General features: G+C 40.9%; 1 protein-coding gene across 2 annotated transcripts; it reads right to left on the bottom strand.

Annotated features, from left to right (window-relative positions):
- Window positions 1-2098: 2098 nt before the first annotated feature.
- Window positions 2099-12087, bottom strand: c1ql1l (complement component 1, q subcomponent-like 1-like). 2 transcript variants are annotated; one of them, XM_079806298.1, is made up of 3 exons: window positions 11042-12087; window positions 3550-3769; window positions 2099-3431 (listed from the first exon to the last, which is right to left on the bottom strand). In XM_079806298.1, exons 1-2 carry the CDS (start codon window positions 11690-11692, stop codon window positions 3590-3592), a joined length of 831 nt encoding a protein of 276 aa, XP_079662424.1. In that variant the 5' UTR covers window positions 11693-12087; the 3' UTR covers window positions 2099-3431; window positions 3550-3589. The 2 variants fall into 2 exon arrangements, with proteins under 2 accessions (XP_079662424.1, XP_079662423.1); XM_079806297.1 differs by having other exon boundaries at window positions 2099-3769; window positions 11042-12040.
- Between the last annotated feature and the right edge of the window lie 361 nt (window positions 12088-12448).

Below are 12448 nucleotides of genomic sequence, written 5' to 3'. Positions count from 1 at the left end.
TGTGGTAGTCTTCCCTGTTGAAAAAAACTATGTTTGAAAAACTGGTTTGAGCTGGTTTATGCTGGTCATAAACTGGAGCTAGATTCTTAGGACCAGCTCATTACCAACATAAACCAGTTTATGACCAGCTTTAACCAGTTTATGACCAGCATAAACCATCTTAAGACCAGCACTTGTCCAGCTTAAACCAGCTCCTTACCAGCATAAACCAGTTTATGACCAGCTTTAACCAGTTTATGACCAGCATAAACCATTTTAAGACCAGCACTTGTCCAGTTTAAACCAGTTTATGACCAGCATAAACCATCTTAAGACCAGCACTTGACCATCTTAAACCAGTTTATGACCAGCTAAGGACCAGAATAAACCAGTTTAAGACCAGCTAAAGACCAGCATAAACCAGCTTATGACCAGTTTATGACCAGTTAAGGACCAGCATATGACCAGCACTTGACCAGAATAAACCAGTTTAAGACCAGCTAAGGACCAGCATAAACCAGTTTATGACCAGCACTTGACCAGTTTAAACCAGTTTATGACCAGCTAAGGACCAGCATAAACCAGTGTATGACCAACTAAGGACCAGCATAAACCAGTTTATGACCAGCTAAGGTAATCTTAAACCAGTTTATGACCAGCATAAGCCAGTTTATGACTAGCACTTGACCAGTTTATGACCAGTTAAGGACCAGCATATGACCAGCACTTGACCAGTATAAACCAGTTTATGACCAGCTAAGGACCAGCATAAACCCTTTTATGACCAGCACTTTACCAGTTTAGACCAGTTTATGACCAGCTAAGGACCAGAATAAACCAGTTTATGTCCAGCACTTGACCAGTTTAAACCAGTTTATGACCAGCTAAGGACCAGCATAAACCAGTTTATGACCAGCTAAGGTAATCTTAAACCAGTTTATGACCAGCATAAGCCAGTTTATGACTAGCACTTGACCAGTTTAAACCAGTTTATGACCAGCTAAGGACCAGAATAATCCATCTTAAGACCAGCTAAGGACCAGCATAAACCAGTTTATGACCAGCTAAGGACCAGAATAAACCATCTTAAGACCAGCTTAAACCAGCTAAGGACTAGCATAAACCAATTTATGACCAGCACTTGACCATTTCTAACCAGTTTATGACCAGTTAAGGACCAGAATAAACCAGTTTATGACCAGCGCTTGACCAGTTTAAACCAGTTTATGACCAGCTAAGGACCAGCATAAACCAGTTTATGTCTAGCACTTGACCAGTTTAAACCAGTTTATGACCAGCTAAGGACCAGAATAATCCAGCTTAAGACCAGCTAAGGACCATCATAAACCAGTTTATGACCAGCTAAGGACCAGAATAAACCATCTTAAGACCAGCTTAAACCAGCTAAGGACTAGCATAAACCAGTTTATGACCAGCACTTGACCATTTTTAACCAGTTTATGACCAGTTAAGGACCAGAATAAACCAGTTTATGACCAGCGCTTGACCAGTTTAAACCAGTTTATGACCAGCTAAGGACCAGCATAAACCAGTTTATGACTAGCACTTGACCAGTTTAAACCAGTTTATGACCAGATAAGGACCAGAATAAACCAGCTTAAGACCAGCTAAGGACCAGCATAAACCAGTTTATGACCAGCACTTGACCATTTTTAACCAGTTTCTGACCAGTTAAGGGCCAGAATAAACCAGTTTATGACCAGCGCTTGACCAGCGCTATGTCAGCTAAGGACCAGAATAAACCAGTTTAAGACCAGCTAAGGACAGCATAAACCAGCTCAAACCAGCTGCCATGCTTCATACCTAACCAGCATATTCTGTTTTTTTCAACAGGGGTTTCTTCCCTAATGTGATGTATATCCAATGTAGGGCGGGACTTGATTTTGTCCATGTGGAATTGATTGGATGGTTGTGGTTTGCTTTAAGGCACAATATGTAATTTTCCTTGCTAGAGGTCGCTTATTCAAAACGAAGACGTAGCTTGATTACACCTTGATTTCAGCGGTAGAAAAGAATCCAACTGGCAGAAATGAGTGAATGTATTAAAGATTTATTAACGTCACTGCAGTATGAAGCACATCTCGAGACGAGAGCTGTTAGAAAAATCCCATTTATTAGCAAAAGCAAAAATCTATTAGCGGTTACATTTAGAACAGAAGATATTTAGATGCATTGTACAGGTCATAATTATTGTGATATATACAGTACATCGTTTCAGATAGTGGTCATCATTATAAATGAGATATTACTGTTACAGTTACCATATAGATCTCCATCCATTGTTAAGTGGTAACTTTTAGTAGGCTAAGGCCTGGTTCCACAGACAGGGCTTAGATTAAGCCAGGATATTTAAAGGTGCAGTGTGTGAATTTTTGCGGCATCTAGTGGTGAGGTTGTGAATTGCAATCACCCTCCGCTCACCCCTCCCTTTCGAAGCACATAGAGAAGCTACGGTGGCTGACACAGGACAGAGATAATGTCGTCGGAGAGAGCAGAGAGTGACTAGCGCTCTTGTAGAGAAGTTTGTCCGTTTAGGGCCACTGTAGAAACATGACGCCACAAAATGGCAGCTTCACTGTAAGGGGACCCGCAGTGTGTGTAGATTGAAATGGCTCATTCCAAGGTAATAAAACATAACGGTTCATTATGTAAGGTCTTTATACACCACTGAAAACACAGTTATGTATATTATATTGCATTTCTGTTAATAGATCCTCATAAATACTACACACTGCACCTAAGTGTGCATTTTGAGACAAAACAATGGCACTGACATATTTGAACAGCTCAAACATGCATTTTAGGCTTAAGCCATGTCTGTGTAACCGGGGGTAAGAGTTTTTTGAATGGTAATATTAGCTAAGAAAGCATCATACTTCATAGTTTATTGGTAAAAACAACAAGCGGGTTTAGCTTCAGCTAATGAATGCTTTTGTGCTAGTATTTCCACATCCACACATCACAAACACTATGATTTACAACGGACAAGGTGTCATTTACAGCCGTCAAAACAAGGTGCATACACTCGTCTTATTAAGATTTTAGGGAATCATTTAACATCATTCACTTCACATTATGTCGGGTAAACATCAGTGTAGATTCACAGATTGATCATACATACAAAGACAACATCATAATGAAATATCAACACTCACTTGACTGGGCTTTCAATCAGTTACGACCGAAACCCTGAAGCCCTGCTCTCTCGTTCTGGTTGATTCATGCGTGCCTGTTGAAGGTTTCTGGGCTGATTCAAGAATCGAAAACCACTTCCTGTTGTGTTCTCGTTGTATCCAGGCTTTAAAACCACGTGCCTACTACAATGAAACAAGGCTACTTCCTCAGGGTGCATAATGAATCATTTGACCCTTTAAACAAATGATCTTGTGTTTTGTGACTCAGTTATGAGTTGAATTTCAGGTGAAAACATCCTGTGACGAACAGAACCGTAGAGGAAAAATAGAAAATAAAATCTTTTATGACCTAAACATGTCAGTGGTGTTAATAAATATCAGATTTACAACTTTAAGACCCCCTAATATCTCTTACCTATACACACATGAGACTGAACTCAATGACCTGTTGACCTCTAGTCGCTGTACAGAATGAAGCCAGCGAAAGTGCTGTACTTGTTGCTGTTCCCGCCGTGTGCCTTCCCACCGTCCAGCTTGATGAAGATCTCGTCCCCGGGGTCGAGGTGTAGGATGACAGTGTTTGAGGCGTAGTCGTAACTCTGATCCTGGTCCTGGGCGATGGCACTGGCTCTCACCTGAGAGAGAGAGAGAGAGAGAGAGAGAGAGAGAGAGGGAGAGAGAGGGAGAGAGCGCGAGAGGGTATTTCACTAGCAGCAAAATACATAAATTCCTGCCACAAAAAGAGGGAAGAGTCCACCAAACAGTGATGCGTCTCCATTTACTCACACACTCGCACACACTCTGAACTCACACAAACTCTTATACACACACATAAGCAAACACACACACACCACTTAAAGTACATTTTTCCCCTTCTTTTTTCCCCCACCCCCTGTTTTTCCACACTTGTTCAATACTTCTACTTTGTTCATTTTTATTTATTTATATATACACGCTCATATAAATCCTTTGGCAATACAATGTACAATTTGTCATGCCAATAAAGCTCTTTTGAATTGAATTGAGAGAGACAGAGAGAGAGAGAGAGAGAGAGAGAGAGAGAGATTTCAAATAAATGCTGTTCTTTTGAACTTTCTATTTCCACAACAGTCCCTCCAGAAAAACGCGATTATGCGACCACATGATTTAATGCATAATCAGCCAAAGTTCGCATATTTATGCGGGGGCCGCATTTTTTCAAATACGCCGTACTTTCGCCGCATAAATTGCCTATTTCCGCGTGCAAAATATGCGGGGCTAGGATGATTTCATAATCCCCGCATTTTCGTTGAGCAGAAAGTTGAAAAATGTTTGTTTACTTCACACAAGAGCCGCCATTTCCCCCTATTGCCATGGGAACGTTTTGAAGTGACGTAATTACCCGACGCGAACGTCATCGGAAAAGCTGCAAACCCCGTGGAGAAACCATAGATATCGGTGAAACCATGATGAAGCACGCAAAATCCCGTTTGCCAACAAAAATAACAGCAAAAGACCGTGTAAAGCAGTTTCCCGGTGTGTTGACCGATTTCAAAAAACAGCATCATGAAGCTCCGAAGCGTTACGAATCAGTGAGTCGATTCAGCAGTTTGGATCGCCAAAGTCACGTATTTCAGCAGTTTGACACGCGATCCGAATCATGAATCGACTCGCTGATTCATAACGCTCCGAAGCTTCATGATGCTGTTTTTTGAAATCGGTCATCACTATATAAGTCGTTATTTAGGTTTTCTTTGCGCACAAAAACTATTCTTGTCACTTTATAAAGTTATTGTAGAACCACTGTAGTGAGATGGACTTTTTAACGACATCTTTAGTACCTTTTATGGTTCTTGAGAGTGCACAGCATTGTGCCAATGGAGGCCTTTCTGAGCCATCGGATTTCAACTTAAATATTTTCATTTGTGTTCCGAAGATGAAGTCTTACGGGTGTCCAACGACATGAGGGGAAGTTATTAATGACAGAATTTTCATTTTTGGGTGAACTAACCCTTTAAGAGATTGCACTTTGTGCATTGGAAGCACTCAAATGTCTGTTTTGTGTAGCTACCTCTGTAAAACAGGAAGTTATTTATTCATTTTTTCAGAAGTTGTAGCATATTCCTTTTGTAAAGCTACAGAATTGTTTGACTCAATGTTTTGTAAATTTGAGCCATGTGTTTATTAAGGTCTTCAATAAAACAAGATGAGAACTTAAATATTCCCAGCACTTTCTGTGATGTAGTGCTTTTTTTCTCTTTTTCATCAAACCGCAGTTTTTGGCAATTCCCGCAATTTTATCGCATAAAATTGCATAAATATCCCGCATTTTCCATCGCATTTTTTAAGAAAACGTGCCGCATAATCAAGGATTTATGCCCGCAACACTCACAAAAAAAAAAAAGCTGCATTTTTCTGGAAGGACTGACAAAAATGTGAAGCATCACAACTGTTTTCAACATTGATTGTAATCATAAATGTTTCTTGAGCATCAAACATTTTTTGTTTCTTTGATAAAACAAATGCAGTCTTGGTGACCAGAAGAGACTTCTTTCAAAAGAAATCTTGCCGACCCCAAACTTTTGAATGATAGTATATCTAATAAAAATAAAAAGCAAGACAGTCATAAGTGTTTTGAATGATATGAGGGTGAGTAAAAACATTAATTTTGCGGTGAAGTGTTTCTGTAAAACATTTCTTGAGGTGAGACCGATGGGATTTGAAACACTATTTTGTTTTTTCCTGTTTATGCAATCATCACATCACATTTGATGGCATATTGTCTGACTCTCAAACTACCGGCTGCGGTTGTTTCCGGCAGATTAAATTTAGCTCACTGTTTTTTTAATGAATCTGTTTCAAATAGCTTGATCTGTGCTTCTCCTAAAAGCAGACCTTTTAAAAATGTAAATGATGTAAATGCGATCAGAACTAAAGCTTGGAGGCAAACAAGCATTGGATGTTCCTCGCTTAATTTAAATACTTAAATCCTACAATGGAAATATGGTGTCAAGCCTTTTTAAACATGCACCGTATTCTTCCTTTATAAAGGATTTCAACAATTACGATAAAACATATACAATTCAATACATAACATGAAAACTGCATTTTTTTTTAAATACAGCAAAACCAATTTATGGAATTGGTTCTCTGGGGGAATTCACATTCTCAGCAGGAAATGTCTGCTGTTGTTTGCACATGCTTTCTGCGTTGCATTTAGTAAATGGTACAAACACAGCCATAAAATTCTTGCTGAATGCAATTTGCATGCTGCAATCTGGCATATTTTACTGAGACTACACAGCATCCCTCCAGCAGAAAATGATCCCATAATTTACTCGCCCTCAAGCCATCCTAGGTGTATATGACATTCTTCTTTCAGACGAATACAATCAGATTTATATTAAAAATGTCCTGACTCTTCCAAGCTTTATAATGGCAGTGAATGGCAGCCCCAAATTTTAAAGGATTAGTTCACTTCAAAATGAAAATGTCCTGATATTTTACTCACCCCCATCTAATCCAAGATGTTCATGTCTTTCTTTCTTCAGTTGAAAAGAAATTATGTTTTTCGAGGAAAACATTCCAGGATTTTTCTCCACATCATAGACTTCAATGGCAACCAAAATGTTGAAGGTCCAAATCAATGCAGTTTCAAAGGAAGGGCTTCAGAGGCTCTGCACGATCCCAGACCAGGATCTAGCAAAACCATCGGCCATTTAAAAATAAGAAAAGAAAATTGAATATACTTTCTAACCTAAATTGCTCATCTTGCGCTGCTCTGCGACGTGCCAAGGCTTGCGTAATCACGTCGGAAAGGTCACGCTAGACGTAGGCAGAAGTACCGCCCTGTGTTTACAAAGCGCACATGCGAAGACTAATACAAACATCCTTTAGCAAAAAAAAAGTACAACAACGATGTCGGACGATTTTGAAGTTGGAGATGGAGTGTTTTTTGGTAATGGGTGTTTTATCAGTCCTTGCACGTTCGCTTGGGGCGATACTTCCGCCTACGTCTAGCATGACCTTTCCGACGTGATTGCGCAATCCATGGCGAGTCATAGAGCAGCGCAAGATGAGCAATTTAGGTTAAAAAGTTTATACTTTTTTTTTTTTTTTTAAATGACCGATGGTTTGGCTAGATAAGACCCTATTCCTCATCTGGGATCGTGCAGAGTTCTCTGAAGCCCTTCCTTTGAAACTGCATTGATTTGGACCTTCAACGTTTTGATTGCCATGGAAGTCTATGATGTGGAGAAAAATCCTGGAATGTTTTCCTCAAAAAAACTTAATTTCTTTTCGATTGAAGAAAGAAAGACATGAACATCTTGGATGAGACGGGGGTGAGTAAAATATCAGGAAATTTTCATTTTGAAGTGAACTAAACCTTTAAGCCCAAAAAAGTGCATCCATCCATTATAAAAGTAATCCACATGGCTTTTCTAAGAAAAATATCCATATTTAACACGTTAAAGTAAAATATCTAGTTTCCGGTGAACCGCCTTCCGTATTCAACTTTAGTATCCAAGTGTACCGCCTCTCGCAGTTCGTAGCTTCCGCTGGAAGCTCGACATTTTACTTTATAACATGTTAAATATGGATATTTTTCTTACAAAAACCCACCGATTCGCTTCAGAAGGCCTATATTAATCCCCCAGAGCCGTGTGGATTACTTTTATAATGGATGGATGCACTTTTTTGGGCTTCAAATTTTGGACTGCCATTATAAAGCTTGGAAGAGTCAGGACATATTTTAATATAAATCCGATTGTATTCGTCTGAAAGAAGAATGTCATATACACCTAGGATGGCTTGAGGGTGAGTAAATCATGGGCTAGTTTACATTTTTGGGTGAACTATCTCTTTAAAAGAGACTTTGGAAAGGGACCCATATGCTCTGACATATTGAGCTGTTTCTCACTGGGAGATGTAGGTTTGCATCCAGTCTGTCACATTCCCATCACATTCTCCCCTCGCTCCTCATTATTTCCGGCCTCTATAAATAAAACACTCCCATCTCTCCTTTAAAACCAGACAGTTTGGGCGAACAACTCTAAGTAGTTTTAAACTAAAAGAAAAAGAGCTTTAATTGTTTAAATGGGAGCCTGAGAGGACGGACGATTTTGTCATTTACTAGTTTGATGGACAGGGACCGAAGTCGCTCAAATACGAGGACATCAGTCAGACGGTGAAATGCTGTCGCTGTGGGCCATCAGTCTCTGCGCTCCTATGAGTAACACAGCTGACTCAAGCACACAGCATGCGTGGGTGTGTATTATTTATACATGTCTAAGGGTGCCTGTGTATCTGTGTGTTTGAACTGATATCCGTCATGTGTGTTTCCATGTGTATGACTGACCGAGCACGAGAGAATTACAATTAGAGCTCATAGCCTAGCTAAAGCTTAGGAGCTAAAATATATATTCAAGTCAAGACTTTAGTCGATGTCACAAAGATACCAAAGTGTTTCATGTTATTGTACATAGAAGCAACAATAACATTAGCAATATTTATTCTCTCTTGCACGACGAGTTAGACGCAATCCTGGGTCAACATATTTTGTTGATCCTGGAACAACATTCTTGTATCGAAAATTTTATTCTAACCCTATCCCTACTCCTAAACCTAACCCTTCCCATACGTTATCCCTGAAATCAGAGGGAAATACAGGTATAGGTGAATAGGCTGTAAACCTAAACTTGACATAAACTGTAAACTTATCCCTCAAATCTGATTGGTTGATTGAAATGTTGTTCCAGGATCAACAAAGATGTTGATACAGTAACATAGCCTAGAAATGTAGACACACCCTAGCGGCGGCAAAGCTATTTTGCCGCGAGTGTAGTCTAGCAACTCTCAGTAGACCTGCGAGCTGGAAAAACCAAACTCTGGTCAGGCCAATCACAGCGTGTGTAGAGTCGGTGGGCGGGCTTAACATAATGACGGCACGGCACGTCACGTCATAGCAGAGTTGCGGAGGTTCTGCGTGCTACTCGTAAACAAAGCTGACGAACAGCGGTCTTTTGAATCGGCTTTGGCCGTGACTCTGGAAGACTTGGAGTTCAGCTTTTCTTTGAGGAAAGAACAAAGAACGGCACTGAAGTTATTCTTAAGAAAGGAAGATGTGTTCGGAGTTTTGCAGACCGGAAAAGGGCAAAAGTTTAATCCATCAACTAGCTCCACTTCACGTTGCTCTCTGGTTGGTTGTAGAGCTATCCTATTGCGTGCAAAGGGAAGTTTGAAAGACAACCGTTTATCCCGCCCCTCGAATTGAGCCTTGTCAATGGTGAGTTCCCAGACCTAACATCTTGATGTGGGTCTGGCTTGTCAGGCTAACAGTAACATGTTGCACTTAGTGAAATAAGGTTCTGCTTCTCGCTATATATATATTATATATATATATATATATATATATATATATATATATATATATATATATATATATATATATATATATATATATATATATATATATATATATATATGTCAGCATGCATGTGTGTGTACTCTCCACTGCTCTAGAGTACAGTGGCGGAGTTGTTTTACACCACTGCATCTGACACTTTGCATTGCACTTGGTGATGTACGGCTTAGATGAGCTGCTCGGCCATGGAAACCCATTCCATGAAGCTCTACACACTGTTCTTGAGCTAATCTGAAGGTCACGTGAAGTTTGGAGGTCTGTAGCGATTGACTCTGCAGAAAGTTTGCGACTTCTGTGACCCTCAGCATGCGCTGAGCCAGCTCTGTGATTTTCCGTGGCCTTCCACTTCATGCCTGAGTTGCTGTTGTTCTCAATTGCTTCCACTTTGTTATAATGCCACTAACAGTTGACCGTGGAATATTTAGTAGTGAGGAAATTTCACGAATGGACTTATTGCACAGGTGGCAACCTATTCTTTCACAAATGTTTGTAGATGTTTAGTTTCACAAAGCATATTCTGATGTGTGAGGCAGTTTTAAAGTATTAATTTTGTGTGTGTGAACAACTCATACTGAATGTGTTTGAGTGGCCGTGGGTGTTTGAGAAGGGCCCTGATTCAGAATGACACACCGAGGGATGCCAGAAGACAAGTTTAGTATATACACACACATGCAGCAGCCGTTCTGACCAGAGGCGAACTCTTGGTTCAGTGAAATCTTTCCTTGTTTACGTTGACCATAGACATGACAGAAATTCATCTCAAACATGAAACTGACCTTTACTGGAAAGCAACCCTAAATGAACTCCCTGTTACATACGGGATATTCTGGTGTTTGAATATTCAAATTGAAACCCACTGGAGTGGGATTATTCAGAAATTCGAGGAATTGCACCCCTGTGGCAGTCAGTGTTTCGTCAGTGTTATGTAATTTATGCATTGCATATGCTGCTGGAGAATTATGCACTTTCCTTTCCATTAAAACAGACACAGACATTATTGCAATGCAAAACAGACCTATACTTTGGGGACTGACAAAGTTAGCTAAATCTGTAGTCTGTAGTCATTATAACTAACATTATATAAAACAACAAATGTCTATAATAAATGTCAATTCATAAAGCTTGGTAAACATGTTACCCCTTTCTTGTTCCTGTAGGTATCACTCATGGACAGATACGGCATGAACAGCACATGTTGGATGTACAACATAAAACGATTAAAAAGTTCAAATATGCAAACAGATAAATTAAATAGATATATCTTAAGGACTGAGGGTTATACATACAGTAGACTGTAAAAAGTGAAAATGTGCTACTGTTACCATGAGGAGGTACAAAATGAGTTTCATTAGTGTAACGTTGATGCAGTCATGTACTGTGTACAATACTCATTTATATTTTAGATTCCCACAGTGTAGTAAAATATATCATTATGAATTTTATATTATGAAATATGTCTTTTCATAAACCTCAGTACAGGTGTGTTAGCAGTAAAAATCCCTACCTGTCCGTTTTTCATTAGATCCGCCCACATACTGGTTCCATCCCCTCCTCTCATGAGGACGTTGTATGTGAAGAAGTATGTTCCTGGAACCTTGCACACAAATTTCCCAGTCGATCCATCGTAGTTATTCCCAATGTTTGTAACTACGTCGTCAAACCTCAGAACCTCATAGCCCTCCTGTGGGTTTCGCAGACCTGCGTAGAAGGCCACACGGGGTCCCGTGGTATAGACTGCTGTGCCCATTCCGGTAGCGGTTCTTCCACCCAGAGCGAAGATCTCCGGTCGCTCTGTGTGGTTTTTATTTCCTGGTGGCCCCATTGGTCCTGGAGGACCTGGCTCTCCAGGAGGTCCCGGGGGTCCTGGAGGTCCCGGTAGCCCTGGTTTTCCTTGGCGGCCGGGTTTGCCCTGTGGTCCGTGGGCGTAGGTGGGCAACGGGGGTCCCATGCTATGATCAGTCAGTGCTTCGGCTTCCAGCTGCGTATTAGTAATAGCCGTTCCTGTACCGATGCCGGCCGTAGTCCCAGCTTTTTCCAAGAATGGATCGCAGACCATTCGGCAAGTGCCCAGCATCTCGTACTGACCATCGTTTTCGCTGCTGCCCGCCAGATGAACCAAAACAGGAATGAGGACCACCAGCACCAAGAGCAGCATAACGGCCACGCCGGCCCCCAGCAGGGTCTTCCGTCCCAGGCTGAAGCGGGAAAGGGGCTGGGCCGCCAGCGCGGAGCTCTCACCGCAAGCCGGAATATTGACCTCTGGGAGTGAGAGGGAACAAGCTCCCTCAGCGCCAGGTGCTCACGGAGATGAGAAGGGAAATGAGAACCACCAGGGATCTCAGATGAGTGTGTATGTCTTTCCTGCTTGAAGAGAGAGAGAGAGAGAGAGAGAGAAAGAGAGAGAGAGTGAGTGAGCGCATTCACTGCTTCAGCAGGTGAGTGGAGAGAAGTGTTTGGGCGTTGAGGAAGGAAGTAGGATTGAGAGAGACAGAGAGAAAAGGAGAGATAGAGAATGCCCTTCTAGTGTGTTTCTTTGTATGACTCAAAAAGGGCAAGTGGGAGGAGGCTTTCTGCAAAAGAAGAAACAGTGGGAGAGCAAGAGAGAATAAGAGAGAAAGAAGTGGTATTTGGGGAAACCCAATGCCAAGGAAATCTCAAAGCCCTTTAAGTGTGTTTTATTGTGCAGTCTTTTGAAATTTGATTTGATTTTCCACTTGTTGAACTGCAAGACTCGATAGGAGGGTTTCGACATGGTGGTTAGATAAAGCACTAGAGGAAAGGGAAGATGAGGAAGAGATAGTCTGTTTCTCTGTCTGCGTGATGGTCAAGTAAATATGACAGGATGCATTCTATGCGTCAGTTAATCGAAAAGGACACCTGCTGAGTGCAAGCAAAAGGATTTTTCCGCTTC

Source organism: Gobio gobio, assembly GCF_949357685.1.
Source record: "Gobio gobio genome assembly, chromosome: 23".
Lineage (NCBI taxonomy): Eukaryota > Metazoa > Chordata > Actinopteri > Cypriniformes > Gobionidae > Gobio > Gobio gobio.
Note: the sequence above shows the minus strand (reverse complement) of the source record. Positions and strands in the feature narration are given on the sequence as shown.